The sequence below is a fragment of the Ixodes scapularis genome, unplaced genomic scaffold (assembly GCF_016920785.2).
Source record: "Ixodes scapularis isolate PalLabHiFi unplaced genomic scaffold, ASM1692078v2 PGA_scaffold6__148_contigs__length_123643588, whole genome shotgun sequence".
Taxonomy (NCBI): domain Eukaryota; kingdom Metazoa; phylum Arthropoda; class Arachnida; order Ixodida; family Ixodidae; genus Ixodes; species Ixodes scapularis.
The window spans coordinates 96,923,019-96,938,739 of NW_024609881.1; the positions used below are offsets into that span (position 1 = coordinate 96,923,019).

Below are 15,721 nucleotides of genomic sequence, written 5' to 3' on the forward strand. Positions count from 1 at the left end.
TAGCTTCCCCCCCGATGGATACAAAGGCTGCTTTCAGGGGCTCGGTTCCCTCTCCGATGAATACAAAGGTCGCTTTCTTAAAAAGTGGGATCGGAGACAAGTAGGAATCCATTGAAGCGGAACAAGGAGCGTTTCCAGTGAACTCTTCTTTCGACTGCGGAGAGATTTGAAACGGGCGCATCACGCTTGTGGGTGGAGCTTCTCCTACCTTCTTGACTTGTAACTGACTATAGTAATAGATGCACACCTTATGGTCAAGGCCCTCGAATCTATGTTTTTGCAGAGAGCGCATGCAGCCAATCGCAGAGAGCGCAAAGACGTTCTCTCCGTCTCGTAAATCGCCGCCATTGTCCCGTCGATCGCGGCGATCGACTATCCGCTGCTACACGGGAAAGCGGACCCGCAGGCTTTGTTCACAAACGGTGCGTCTTTTACTCGAGTAAATGCGGTAGGTACCGAGGCAAAGTGCCGGCCCATGGATCTCCTATTGGCAGGCGGCATTGGTGCCAGGGTCGCGTTGCCGACGCTGGGATGTCGACCTAACAGATTGCTTGGAGGACCCAACCATTGGACGGGGGTTCGAAGGAGCCGCCGTCTTTCATGAAAATAATGGTGCCAATATCGCCGCCACCACTACACCGATTCTCGACGAAATGCGTCGGCAATTAGCACGGGGATTCTCCGTCTTTGGAGAGAGTCTCTTCTCCCAGGTGTCGGCGGTTTCAGATGCAGCCAGTATGGCTGCATCTGAATCCTCGTGCCTGCGTGAAGAGCGTTGCATTAGCGGTTCTAGTAGTACTACACTGGCCAAGTTTTCCCAACTACAGTGAAAAACAATGTCGCCATACTCTGGCAGGGTAAACTCCCGCCTTCTCGGCAACAAACGACTAATTTGCTTTTTGTTTCTTTGTCCTGTCCAGTCCTCTACTTGTTCTCGTCTTTTGCGCCGGCCGTCTTTGAAATGTACGGCGGAGACCGCCAAGGTCTCTGTTCGAAGACCCTGGTGGCACTTACCAGATGCGGTCGGTGGGCGGCGGGGGCACGTTGAGCGCCAGGGTGCCCACCAGGTGGCTCACTTCCACGGTGAGCACCAGGGGCATGTTGGAGACCTCCTCCATCTTGCGCTTGATGTAGCGGTTCTCTGTTGCCTGCTGGAAGTACTTGGACTGCGCTATCTTGTCCACCAGGTCCAGGAGCTTCTTGCCCGTGCCCGCCGGACTGTCGAGACCAGGTCCGAAAAGACTTAGAAGGGCGGTGCAATGATTGTCGTACTTTCAGTAAATTCGGACCAGAGCGAAATCCCATAAGACACGCGTTAGTTCCTATCTCCACGGAATGGCAGTCGCAGAAAAAATTTGAGAAAAACGAGCAGCCCCCTCAACTCGCGGCCAGAATAAGCAGTCACGTTACCTGGAGCCGACTACAAGTCGCCAACGTTCGTCATGGCCACGCACCAAGTTTGTCAAAGTGCAGTACACGCGTTGAGTTCCAGACATTGTTACGGTTTGGCTGTTCCCATCATTGCGGCAATTCAATCTGAGCCACTACACGAATGCACAGTGAGGCATTGACTGTCGACAGCATTTCACTGTGTTCACTGCAGCCGCCCCACATTAACAATGCAACTCCACGACTACTGTAAACGCGAGATAAAAGCGCGGGTAATCGCTACAAACTCCTGCGTCACGGAAAAAGATGCCGCAGGTTTCAGATGCGGCGGATTCGCGTTTTACGACGCGATAAACATGCAGAAACCTGCTGCAAACTTGCGCGCCACAGGAACCAATATAGAGTGCGCAGATCGCAAACAAAAAACAGGAACCTGCCATGAACTTGTGGCGGATTCCCACCTTACACGTACCGGCACTGCAGATCGTGCTGTCTGTGAGATTTCTGCTGGACATTGCGTGATGTCCGATGATGGGCAATGTTTCAGAATATTATTGTTACGAACATTTAGCCAGAACAACTGGATGGGCGTTCATACGGGACTGAAAGACCGAAAGGGGAAGTAAACTTTTGTCCTCAAAATTATGCCACAACAAAAGACGCTATGACAAAGGATCTTCCTGGTCAGTGGCATTCAGTACAAGCATGCTGGGGTCCCTCTAGACACAGTAACAAACCACACGTGTCCTTTAAAGCCAAACGAGCAGCTCATGCCCAAAACTATTGGAGAGATGTGCAATAAATATAAACTTTACATTAAAGTCCACTCCTGACGAAAGGCAATGGGCTTCGAACAACTACTTCACTTCGGTCCTTCGAGGGCAGCAAATGACTGAGCAAGTATCCGAGAACGAGTTTGATCAGGATCCGAGAGGTCAAGTTTTATCGGGCGCGAGACTCTGTGATCAAAGTGTACTCGCACACGCCGTCGCCATTCTTCCCTTTGCTCGATTGAAGAGCCGAAGAACTTACGCGTCTTTGGAAATGGTGCTGGATTCTGGCCGCTCGAGCCCGTCCTCCTCCTCTGAAGACACAGCACTCTCCTCTTCCGATCCGTCATGGTTCATTGTGAAACTGAAAAAGAGAAGGTAAAATATAGAAAGGTTATTGAGACAACCGTCGAGGAATAGAGTTGTCGACAGGCCTGACAAAGGGACAGCACCCCCCCTCCCTTCATGGCCAGACCATCCAGCATGCCCAGACAAAATGAAATAACATACTACAGTAGAGCTTCATTGATATATTTTGAAGAAACTGCGAGGAAAAAAACTTATTACCCGGGAAAACAAACTATTCAAACTTACTATTTTTAAACACACACCAAAAAAAAAACAAAAAAAAACATAATAATTTAAAAACAAGCAGCTCTGCAATGGCGTCGTGAAATGACACGATCGCAGAACAAAACGAGCCTACACGGGTCAGGAAAAACGGCTAAATGAGATGGTACGGGCTTCGGGCGGAACGCAGAACCAAGGCTGCCAAAGTGTCGGCAAAATTTGATAAAGCAACCGGAGCTGAACTAACACAAAGAAATAAACAAAGAAATGCAAGATTCATTCATTTACTACTCCCGCTACTACCCCCTTGTACGTCCTAGTCTAGAGCTACTCTTGCGCACTCTTGCAATCGATGCTTTCAACCCTCCGAACAACGCCTCAAAGTGCTTGCTGGAGTTACCGAGAGCGACACATAATCGCACGTCTACTTTGGAAACGCTTGAAAAGCCACAAGCGAATGTACTGCTCCAATGTTGACAACTGAAGTGAACATGCGCTCGCACGGGCAAAGCTCGATCGGTAGACAGCCGCATTTGGGTTTCGATTTCTATGCTGCTCCTTTGGTTGCTGGGTTGGTCGTTACGACAGCATTTGCGCCACTTTCGCCAGTGGTAGCACATGACGAGAGGAAAATGGGTGACAGCATCAGATGGATGTGCTGTTGTTATGAGCGGTTAGTATGCCGACAAAGCGGTGCGGACGCCGACCGCCAACAACGCCGGCTAAAAGTGCCGAGGTTCTCCCCCAAGCCGCCGGAGTCGCAATCGAGATGCGACTCCGGCGTTCTACTGTAATGAACGAGACGCAGCCCGCTCCCTGTAGCCATGCTTTCCGCGTCGAAGGAAGGTTGCACGGATATTCTAAATGTCGAATATGAATAGAATATTGTTCGTGCTGAATATTTAAAAATTTTTTTACTTGTGCAACGTTGGTTCAAGAAACTCTCAATAAGCATGTGCTTGACTAAAGTCACTTTAATGGCATTGGAGACTGTTTAATGCACTTGCTGCACGAGCACACTTATTGTTATTTCACACTAGACGATGCCTGCAATACTACAAATTCCCAAACAAGCTTGTGAAGGTGAGGCCATGAAGTGTCCAACCCTCGACGTATGGAAGAGAGGAAAGGGCTTTCCCACTTTCCTCCGATACCTCACTTCAGCAATGCATAATACGGTAGTCATTTAGTATACATCTCAGTAAAAGTTGCATAATACAGTAGTCATATTTGCACAGATCACAATAAAAAAAAACTTTCAGCCTTTCCACTCTGGTGAAAAAAGGAAGACCAGCAGAGCTGTACTATGGAAAGTAATGGCCGGCAGCAAGTCTGCACGCCAGAGTGGAAAGACTGCCGCCATCTATGAGCGACGGCAGCAACCAGACACATGGTTTGCCGCCGTCGCTCATAGATGGTGGTAGGTGTCCAGAGTTCGGTGTCTTAATTTCTTTGCGGGGGACACAATCATGAGGAAACTAGCCCTTAACAGCTCCGTTGTAAAATAGTGCTGTAGGGAGTTAGGACATTTACAAAATTTACGAGGTGAACATTAAGAAGCAATAGCGCAAGAAAACGCCAGGTATGACTGTCCTTCCAACAAAAATTTTCATCCCGTCGCACCGGAAGAAGTTAGGGCAAGCGTGACGGATCAAGATTGAAACGCAGAGCAGTTGTCACCGCTTGCCTCTGCATCTCCTCGTGCTGAGACTTCTTGAGGCGCATGAGGTTGAGTTTGGTGGACAGGGTCATCTGGAAGGCCCCGTTGTAGGTGAGGTCGAGGTCGACCCACGTCCCCTGCTTGTCCACCACAGCCTCAGAGGTGCGACGGATGTACGGAAGCTGCGACCCCAGGTGGATCTCAGTCACCGTGAGTTCCTCCATGAAGAACGGAACCTGCAGAACGGACGCCAAACAAAAAGACCCTAAATGCGAGGTTCCCGTGGACGTCTAGGCGAAATGCTCGCAGGTTTTCTAGGGCGCAAAGGCTACTGAATGGCCATTTTAAAAGAATGGGTGCTTTGAGGCATACATTTTTTCACTATGGCGACAGGTTCACACAAATCAAATCTGGACGTTTTGGGTCAAGTGTTTTGTGCCAACCGTATTCGACTTGCGTCGACATATTCCAATATCCGCACAGCTACTCTTTTCTCAACTACTGTTTCACTGAAAACTGTGGCATTGGAGTGCAAGACGTTGAAATTAAGAATTACCCAAGCTCGGGAACTAGCGTAGAGCTCGTTTGCTCGCAACAAATCCGTACAGTGGAAAGGGCGACTACCATACTTTCTTTTTCGACGAGCCACAACGCTCAACTGAAGGTACCTTTCATAACGGACGATGAACTTTGGTCGTGAACGGACGGACAGACCTTGATGCGGTTGAGCTTCCTCTGGATGCGCTGCCGGACCACGTCGGACCATTCCTGGCAGGTGAAGACGTCGTAGAAGAGACGCCCGACCAGCACGTTGATCCACTGCGTGCTGCTTGAAGACGCCTGCGCAGACATTCGTAGCGGGCCCCCATCAAACCTCGTGCCCTCCTCTCTCCTCGGATGAGCTGGGTCTGCCGTTGAGCCCTTCTCATACCATTGAGCTAATGTAACTATCCAGAGGGAAAGGTCCTACGCATTCGGGCTGCTTTAAAACGGCGGGGCACAAACGCGGACACCAGCAGTCCCCGTTGGTGGTCCCGACGGGCCCATACATAAGCTTATCATAATGTACACAAGAGGTTCATATGGTGCTGGTGTGCTGTCGCAAATAGACCCCATGCAAAATCCCCCAAGAGCCCCGGCCCGCACTCGAGGAATCATGGGAACGGCGGCCCTTCAGCTCCATAGTGATCGGTAATTTCGAGCAAGTCGATGGTTGCACAGTTTAGAGTGGAATCCCGAGTCACCCTGAACAAGCGTCGTGTAAAGTCCAAGGACCTGCAACATCACTTTTAAAATTTCTCATCAATGTCAGCGTTTTTGATGCTGTGCACACAATCCACGATTCAACCTGGCCGAGCACAGAAATCTCTTACGATATTATCATTCTCGTGATTGTTGTTTAAAGGGACAATGAAGACGATTTCATCCAATTTTTTCATATGGTGTTTTTAGGCTTCTCGGAAACCTAGCATGTTGCCCAATTTTTTGCAGGCATTTGTGACACGTATTTCTGTGCCTACGAAAAAAAATTAAGAAACCGAAACTGAACTATCTCCATTCTCATTAGTGTGCCTCCGAAAACGGAGGTGACGTAGGGAGCGATGTCAAGTGTGAATAGTCGTTATCGGTAGTATTTAGGAGATCGATACCCTGGTTACCGCGGCGTGTTATAGCAGCGCGGTGGCGCGGTCGTTCCGTCTAATCTGTCAACATCACGACCGGCTTTGTCAACATGGACGACAACGCCGCTCTCGCGAGCGAGTTCGGGGCTTCCGTTCAGTGACCCAACGCCAACGGAACGGGAGTATGTGTGTGGCGGCCCCTCCATCATCCGACGGAGACCGGCCAGCCAGCAACAAGTGGCCCGCGGGCTCCAAGCAGGAAGCAGTGAGCAACATTCGTGCAGGCGAGACGACAGCGGCGCGTTGCCGAAGGACAGGGACGCGGGGGACATGCAGAGGGTAAAGTGGGAGAGACCCGGCCGTTCCGGGAACCGGTTCCTCCGCGGGGGACGCTCCCCAAGAAGGAGAAAATAAACAGCACCATTTTTGGTTTTCACCAAAGTTGGACGTCCTCTCTTTTCGTCGTCAAAGAACACTAACAGCAACCCACACGTGAAAACTAGCGTCGCCCGAACGAATACTGGTCTTCAGTCGACCCTTGGAACAGCCATCTACAGCGCACAAATTTGGCATAACTATCATTTTGCAGAATCCTTCGAGTACCGTGTTCCCGAAGTAAACACGACACCGACATCTGAAACCCAAACCAAACGTCTCCCGCGTGTTCTTTCTTTATTTTATTGCCCATAGTTGTTCGTTGTCCGCTTCGCGTCCAGCGTAGCAAAGAGAAAAACAATTATGCTGCTTTATTTACGGTTTAGTAATCATTTCCGGTCCGATTTATACTTTTCATGGCTATTCAAGCGGAAATTAGAACAGTATTCTTCAAAATTACGAACCAAAAAGTGATCGAGGGCACATCTCTCGTTTCGACCATTTGCTGACGCGTCTCTTGTGACGTCGCGCTTCTGGGCCCCGCATCGGTCACGTGAGCTCCGCTTCTCCTGGCTTCTCCCACAACTCTCGGGGTGTCGCCCAGTCAATCCGGGCACCACTGTAGATCTACTTGAAAACATAAATGTTAAAAATGCGCTCTACAGAAAGTTCACAAAAACTAGAGATCCCAGTGACCTTCGGACTTTTAAATCGTACCGTAATCAACTGACAAACGCCCTGAGAAAAGCAAGAGAGCGCTATCACCATGATTCCTTTAGAAACTCTGTAGGCCGTTCTGACCTTATGTGGAAGAACTTAAATTCAGTTATAGAAGGCAAAACGTCCCTTGTGTAGAATGCATTATTTCTGCAGGGAAGAAATTAACTGGCGCGTCGTTGGTAGGGATGTCGCGAACCACCCCAAGTTCGATTTCGAAAGGTTTCGATAATTGCGAAGCGAACTAAGGTTCGATTTCGAAAAATTTCGATATTTTCGTACCGACCGAGGTTCGAATTCGAAAAATTCGCAACTTTCGATCACAGTGGAGTTTCGAATTCGAAAAGTTCGAAGCTCTCACGGTTTCTAATATTTCGGATTCAAATATTTCGAATATTTTTTTACTTCAGGTTCGATAAATTCGAAGATTTCGAAATTCTTTGGAAATAAAATTCGAAAACTTCGAACGCTTCGAATTTTTATAGACATGAAGTTCGAACATTTCGAAGATTTCGAATTTCTTTCTGCATAAAGTTAGAAGGTTTCGATTCTCCTTTAACGCTAAATTCGAAAAAAAAAAAAAAACTTTGAAGATTTTGAATTCTTTTCTAGTCCAAGTTTTCAAAGTTCGAAGTCCGGTTTTCAAGTTCCTCCACAGTTTGTTTCAAATAATGTTTTCACGACTCACTGGTTTTCACAAAATCAAGTTTAGAAAAGTTAGGGTGTAATATCTAGATTATGCGAAGTTGGTCACGCAATTAAATGAGGCGACGAATGTCCCGGATGTGCTGGAATATTTGCCAGTGCAGAGTGAAGTGTGACCATGGATCAGTAATTGTGACCGCCAGCCCGGGGTGGGGAAGGGGGGGGGGGGTCTTTAACCTGCATCACGCAGTAGTGATCACACGAGCACACTGTTCTACGAGACTCATCCAGTTCGAAACGGCCAGGGGCGGTCAGGAGGTTGAGGCTCAGAAAAACCTTGAAGCGACCTGGCAAACTACCTCACCACCCCTTGCACGCTGGTAGTAATCTGATCGAACGCCGCCCGGGTGACGCTGGCATATAGTAAGTTAAGTTTGTGATTGTCCTGAAGGTTTATTTTCTGGGACGGAGGAATCGCCTCGCAAAAAGCCGACACAACTCGAGGTCGAGGAGCGTTCTACCATACAAGTGGCGTCGGAAGAGGAAAAACGGGTGGTAAGAGGGTAGCGGGGGGGGGAGGGGGGAGGGGGGGGGGGGGGCAGGGGCTTTAGTTCCCTTCCCCCCTTCCAGATATTTCGGACTGTTAAATAAAACAATACAGGGAAAGAGGGCATGGTCGAGCTTATTTTAATCTGAAATTGTTAATGCATATGTATAGCTACTGTCGCTCTTCACTGCATAAAAGATTGCATAGATGGTCATTGTTAGAAACTCGTTGTCAGAAGGCACTACTCGTTACATGCTTAGTGGTTCGGAAGTTCAAAGTTATGTCTCTTCGACCTAAATACCTGTGCCAATAGTAAAAAAAAAATAAATAAATAAATAAATAAATGCGGGGATAAAAAGTTGGAGAAAAAAAAAAACTATCAAGAATTCGCCGGAAGTGTTGTATTCTTGCGTATTCAGAGGTTCAGAACTTCGAAACAGGTTTCTTTTACCAAAATGTGTACAGGCTAAAAGAAACAAATCCCAGAATTGTGAAGCGAAAAAATTTTTTTTTTCTTTTAATGACGTGCTGAACTTGAACACTATTAGAAATCTTCTGCCATGAGTTAATTTAATCCATAACGTGAAAAAACAATACATTATTTTGTACTCTGCAGATGGCAATGATATGTACTGTCTGTGGTGTTAATTTAAAAGCGATACCTCAAACAACTTAGACAAAAATAAATATCAAGTTTAAGTCATAATTGCATGTAGATACATGTTTGGACATTTCTTCAAAACTCGCGTTGAATAACAATAATCACATCTTAAGACAGCACTTACCTAGGCTATACATAGATCATTCTTAAAAAAGTATAACATCTCTACCACAAATAGCTTCGGCTACAGCGCGCTTCTAATCTGGCACAGACGATAATCATCAAAAACCCGTCGTCCTTCCTCGCCCCTTCGGAAATTTATTTCTTTAAAACTAGGCATGCCAGAACATTGAAACAAACGCCATTGTCTTTCGTAAGGAATGCAGCACCGCATGTAAAAGTTCGAGAAAAAAAAAACTACGAATGTACCTCACTACTTGAAATCAAATGAAACCGTCCGCTGGTCTTTCGGAGTTCGACGAACGTCGAACTTTTACCCTAAAAGTTCGAAGTTCGTCGAAATTCTGACTTCAGGATTCGAAAGTTCGAAACTTTTCGAAGTCTCTTGATAAATAAGTTCGAAAGTTCGAAATTCATCGAATTTTTTGGTCAGTCAAGTTCGGAAGTTCGACAGGCATCGAACTTTGCAGCGCAATAAGTTTGAAAGTTCGAAAAAGATAGAATTTTTTAGCATAATAAGTTCGACGGTTCGAAAAGCGTCGAACTTCTTAGCTCAACAAATTCGAAAATTCGACTTCCGTCGAATTTTACGATGTAGACAATTCGAAAAATCGAAATCTTTCGAACCTTTCGAACCGCTTGGTTCGATCATCGAAACTTCGATTCGAAAAAAGTTCGCGGCATCCCTAGTCGTTGGCAAACACATTTAATGACAGGTATGTTGATTTGCCTCAAATTAACTGTAGAGATGCTGCATGTGATAATATAACCTTTAAAACTAGGGATTTTATTTTTCTATTGCCAGTTACTGATACAGAGGTGTCTACTGTCTTTATGGAATTAAATAGCCATAGCTGTGATGCCGATGGTATGCAGCTTCGGCCGGTAAAATATGTTTTACCACTGATCACTCCCTTCCTTACTTATTTTTAATTTATGTTTTTCAACTGGGGTGTTTCCACAGCTTAAGCAAAAAGCTAGAGTGTCTGTGCTTTATAAAAAGGGAGACAAGAACGACATTAATAATTATAGACCTATCTCTATCTTACCGGTTTTTTCTAAGGGCTTAGAAAAACTTATTCACATTCGTCTGCCAAATTTTTTTAATAAGTATCGCGTAATTACTAATGATCAATTTGGGTTCACGAAGCATCGTTCGACAGATCTAGCATTACTAGAACAAAAAGAATTTATTTTAGAGAGTTTTGAGGCAAACCAGATAGCTTTAGCCGTATTTATTGATTTTACGAAAGCATTTGATTATCTAAATCATAATTTATTGCTAAAAAAACTTTATCTTTATGGAATTCGGGGCCAAGCACTTACGTTGCTTCAGTCATATTTGAGTAATCGTAAGCAGTTTGTCTATTTAAATGGCTTTTCATCTAATACAAAGTCTGTTTTCTCCGGTGTACCACAGGGGAGTATCTTGGGACCTTTGCTATTTAACATTTATATTAATGATATTGTTAACATAGATTCTCTCGCTAAATTTGTTATATATGCAGGCGATACAACCCTTTTATTTTCAACTAAGACTAGTGATGAACTTATCAACTGCGCAAATGATACTTTAACAGGGTTGCAAAATTGGACACCCGACAACGGGCTTAAATTAATAGTAGTAAAACCAAAGCAATTTTCTTTCGAACCAAAAATAAAAGCGTTTTTATAACGAAAAGTCTCGTAATAAATTCAAATGTTATAGAGATAGTGGAAAATTTCAAAAGTCTTGGCGATATTTTTAACCAGTATTTGTCTTGGGACGACCATGTAAGCTATATACTTCCTCGATTGTCCGGGGTCATCGGATTAGTCTCACGAAACCGTTTTATTTTATCAAACAACGTTAAACTACTTATTTATCAAACTCTATTTGCATCCCACTTAAACTACTGCCACCTGGTATGGGGTACAACCACCAGTTCAAATCTACAAAAAATACATCTATTACAAAAAAAATTTGTTCGCCTCATTGCTAATGTTTCTTATATTTCAAGCTCCAAGGGCTTGTTTGAAAAATATAATTTGTTGCGTGTTTTCTATATGTATACATATAAACTTATGGTCCGTTTTAAAGTAGAAAAAAAAAAGAAACGTGGATATTTTGGCCAAACTTTCTAAACTAAGGGAACATGTTACCACCTATCCAACTCGTTCGGCGGCACGTTGGGCTGTGCCTCTTTGCCATAAAAACTATTCCATGCAGTCTCTAAAGTATATGCTACCTACTTTACTAAATTTCCTCTTAAACAAAAACATTGATATAATGTCTGTCACAATGCAAGATTTATTTTCTTATTTGAATTGAATATATTACTTTTCTGCGATAGGTTATAATCTATTTTTGTATACAATGTTGATATTTTTGCTGTTGCTTTGTATTTCTAATCTGTCATGTGGAACTGTAAGGGAGCAAGGGGCTTCGTCAAGCTGTTAAACAGCTTTTTCCCTCTGTTTCCTCCATTCCTGTATCGAATGGGAAATAAACTTCATTATTATTATTATTATTATTATTATTAATATTATTATTATTATTACTACCGCGACTGTTTAATTGATTTGCGCGGCACACAAGTGCCAGTTTCGGCTGAAATTTGGGCAACATGGTCCGAGACGTGCCTGGAACCCAGTTCAATCGCAAAAAAAATATCCGAAATTGCCTTCATTGTCCCTTTAAGTAAAAATTGCTTAGAAAGCCGAGATTTCACAACAACCAAAACCAGGGTTTAGCTCGGAGTCAGCAAAGGCTGTTTATACCATTTTCAGCGTTTCTAACTTAATATGGCTTAATATAACTAGAGCAATTACACTCTTACAATGATAATAAAGGTACATATTATTCGGTACGACCGAAGTAACAAAAGTGATCAATGTTATTTTCCGGCAAAGAGACAAAATGCTTGCGCGTTTCCCCATAGGAATGTACAAGAGCACCGCAAAAGTAAACTGGTTGCTGTCTCTTTCAATTTGCATCCCGGAAGTCACATAGACACTAGCGCCAGTAGAACCTCTAGCGTACATCATAATAACTCTATGGGCCCACATTGCTGGCGACACCTTAATACGCAGAGAGCAGCAGCAAACCATCACCTGTAAGGTCTGTACCTTGTTCCCTTCTAGCCTACTTTGCAGGAAAACACCGAAATTGTTCATTGTATAGAAGTAAATAAAGCTGACAGGCATCGAGCAACGTCAACTCGTTTGCTGCAAAACATATACACCCAACTTTTTGTCTGCCTTCTTTCTGTGCTCTTCTGTCCCTCTTTTTTTTCGTTCTCTCTCTGGACTGCCGACGTCGGCGCTCCGGATTGGTTTCCTTCCGCTCCCGCCTTTACCCCCCGTCCCAAGCCTGCCACTATACACTGAAATCTACTTATAACAATAATAAGAAAACCCGAAACTTTCAATTATTACTAACCGATTATCGTTGCATGTAGACTAGAAACTGATAATTTCTTGTCTAGAAACTGATTGTTTTAAGTGGTACATCATTACATGTGGTATCGTTATAGGTGGATTGCACTGTAGTGCGTTGCAGAACGAGAAAAGCGGGATGGGCTCCTCCCTTAAGGCCCTCCCCTCTTTCCACTTTAGCACAACGAAGGCTGATGAGGAGGAAGCAACCAATCGGGGCAAACGGAGCATTGTAAGGGGGAATTGTCCAGTGCTCCGTGCTCAGTGTTCCGTGCTCCGTGTCAGAAGCACTTTTTGTGCTTCTGGTTTCCCAACTGGCCCATGTGCCCGAAAAATGTTGCAGATCACTACCTCAAACTTTCGTTAATGCGGGGTTGCTTTTTAAGAATTTTTCGTTGTTGAGAGGATACACATGCACAGAACTCTATGGACGTTCGCCGGGGCCGCCGGATTTCTTTGTTGCCGCGAGAATTTCGTTCTTGAGGGCTTTCGTTATTGAGGGGTTCAACTGTATAACGAAGTCAACAAGAATCGGAAATCACTTCGCTATATCTACTATTTCGTTATAACCGGCTTTGGTTATAACGAAGTGCAGAAAAGAATGGGAAATCGTGATCGCTTCGCAGTAGCCGCTATTTCGTTATAACCGACTTCGTCATAACCGGTCTGGACAGTAGTACTACCGGAATCGGTGACTGAGCACTTGACCTAGATTATGCTACAGTTAAACCTGGATATCCTCTATTTAACAAACGTTTTCAATTTCCCAACGCGATTTTCATAGAAGCGCTTGTATTTGTGAACTCCATATAACGAAGCGCTCGCACTGGATAACCTTGATTTAACGAACTCGCTCCGCTGCAATCTCCAATTTTTTTTTTTCTGACTCCGATAATTCGGATTTGTTCGATATTTCGGACCTAAAGGCAGAACTGTGACTTACCTTATAGAAATAGTGTATATTCACGACCAATGTTTCAGCTTGAAGTCCGAAAGTGTGATTATTTGGACAAAATCGTCAGGAGCGATCAGCGGGAAACACCATCGAGAAGCAGCCATTTTGAATTCTATGTTGGCTGCAAATGGATTGGCTTGGTTTGGCAGCGCTACTGGCGGTACTTGAGTACTCCCGAGTCCTACCGCTAGGTGACTCTATGCTAGCCCTTTTTTTTCTTTTCATTTAGCTGCACGTTATCATCATCATCATTATTATCATTTTGCTTTGTTTTTCATACCTTCGCGTTGCCAGCCGCATTTTGCGCTCGTGGTTTTGTGCCTCTTATCTCGTTCGCACAACGCTGGCTTGGACGTCACGGCCCCATCTGTTCTTCTACCGCCACGAAGTGTCATTAAGAAGCGCAGAAAGTACTCGACCATAACGCTAGAAAAGAAGGCAGCGATTCTCAAGCTAACAGAAAGTTGCCGAACGGAAACGGAGGGTAACCTGAAACAAGGCACTGTTTATAGCTTTTTTAAGCCCACTTGGAAGTAATAAAGGCAAGTTTTTCAATCTGCTGGTCTTTCGGACTGCTCTATTATTCGGACGTTTCTTAGGTCCCTGTGAAGTCCGAATAATCGGTCGGCGACTGTACCTAAAATGCAGATATATTCTTGTCCAATTGCCACCAAAGGCAAGCAGCCTTTGGTGCCTACCGCGAGGGAGGTCTTGGATGTCATCGATGTATTACGCCGGGTCGCCAGCTCCCGGGACGACGACGGCGCTCTAAACGCTTTGGTTTCCTTTGAGCGCTGTGTGCTGCCTTCGCTCGCGCAAAAGACACAAGGCGAGCTTACAGACTTCTTTTCCACTAAATAAATGACGTGGAGAGTTTGCCCACGTCAATTTTTAATTTTCGTTTTTTTTCCACGTGTCCTTCGAGAGTTTTTTCGCGAAAACTGCATGTAACAAAATCCTCCATGTAACGAATTATTGCAAACTTTTATCAATTTCGTTATATCCAGGTTCAACTGTACTCTGAATAACAAACGCATGCGTGACCTACGACTTCAAAAGCCTACCGTGGTCGTGGTGCGGAGCAGCGACGACGCGGCCACGTTGCTGGAAAGGCCTCCCGTCGCCGATGTGATGCTGGCTCGGCCGCCGCTGCCTCGGTGCTGCAACCCCGGCTGCTCCAGGTGTTTTTTCGTCAGCTGCATCATGTACGAGTCGTACGGGAGCGGCGGGTCGTCGCAGTCGTCCGACGACCGGGGCCTCATTGGTCTGGCGTCAGGGTCTACGCGACGGCAAGTAAAGTGATTGGACCTTTATACTACCTGCCGACCAGACACGGACAGACGGAAACACGCAGATCAGCACGATCTCGCAAAGCAACCGATCAGGACGTGGTCATAAGGGACTTAACCTCCCTTACGACCACGTTCGTCGTCGTAAGGGAGGTTAAGGCGGGACCGGAGGGCAGCAACTTGTAAGCACCCGTCGCCATGATTGATCGGTCGACGACTGATTGGCCAGTCACCATGCCGTCTCTTGCTACGACAAAGTTACCAAGGACACTCGGACAGAGGGCATTTGCGACACGCAGGGTGTGCGGAACTTTGCGTTTCTTCGCCCTGAAACTGCTTCTGTCTAAATTCAATACAGCTTGTGACTACCGTAAAATACCGAGCATCCGCCCATTCCATACCAAGAGTCCACCCCCAAATTTTGCAACATCTGAAAAAATATGCACAGTACATATAGAGGTAAAATTGATGACCTAACGAACGCCTATTCCCCCAATTTTCACAATAATCTCCATATTTTGAGTGGGCGCTTGCTCGGTACTTTACAGTATGCACAATATCGGCTCTGTTATGTCATGGCATGGCGGTGGCGCGTCGAGCGCACTTCCAGTCTGGGGCTGTGGGCGGAAGTCAGCATGCGGGATGTGCATTCCTGTGTTGTTTTGGAAGAAACCAGACAAAAACCTGCCTTCTTGTGAAGATGGTTTGGCTGGAGCTGTACCAAAAGAATTGGGAAAGGTCTGAAGGTCAGTTTTTATGCTTTCTCTACCTGCTCGATTCGTCCGAGAACATAGGTAAGGGCCGTAAAAAAAAAGAAACCCAGACGCCGTCAGACCACGACTGCTTGTGCAGGAAGCACTTTGGGTTAAACTCACGGTTACATGTGGTCGTCAGATTTATTTGTTTTGTTCCGACATGAACACGGGAAAACCGCCAGGTTGGAAAAACCGCCTGCGGACTACGTTCAATGCGTCCTGAAGTTCA

General features: G+C 45.4%; 1 protein-coding gene across 1 annotated transcript in view; it reads right to left on the reverse strand.

Annotated features, from left to right (window-relative positions):
• Nucleotides 1-15,721, reverse strand: part of LOC8040577 (testis-expressed protein 2) — a 51,215-nt gene that overhangs the window by 4,485 nt on the left and 31,009 nt on the right. Inside the window, exons 9-13 of the mRNA XM_002414327.5 lie at nt 14,513-14,727; nt 5,104-5,229; nt 4,417-4,625; nt 2,422-2,523; nt 1,015-1,218 (exon numbers count right to left, since the gene is read on the reverse strand). Coding sequence (XP_002414372.3) covers nt 1,015-1,218; nt 2,422-2,523; nt 4,417-4,625; nt 5,104-5,229; nt 14,513-14,727 — 856 coding nt within the window. The remainder of the gene's footprint in view (nt 1-1,014; nt 1,219-2,421; nt 2,524-4,416; nt 4,626-5,103; nt 5,230-14,512; nt 14,728-15,721) is intronic.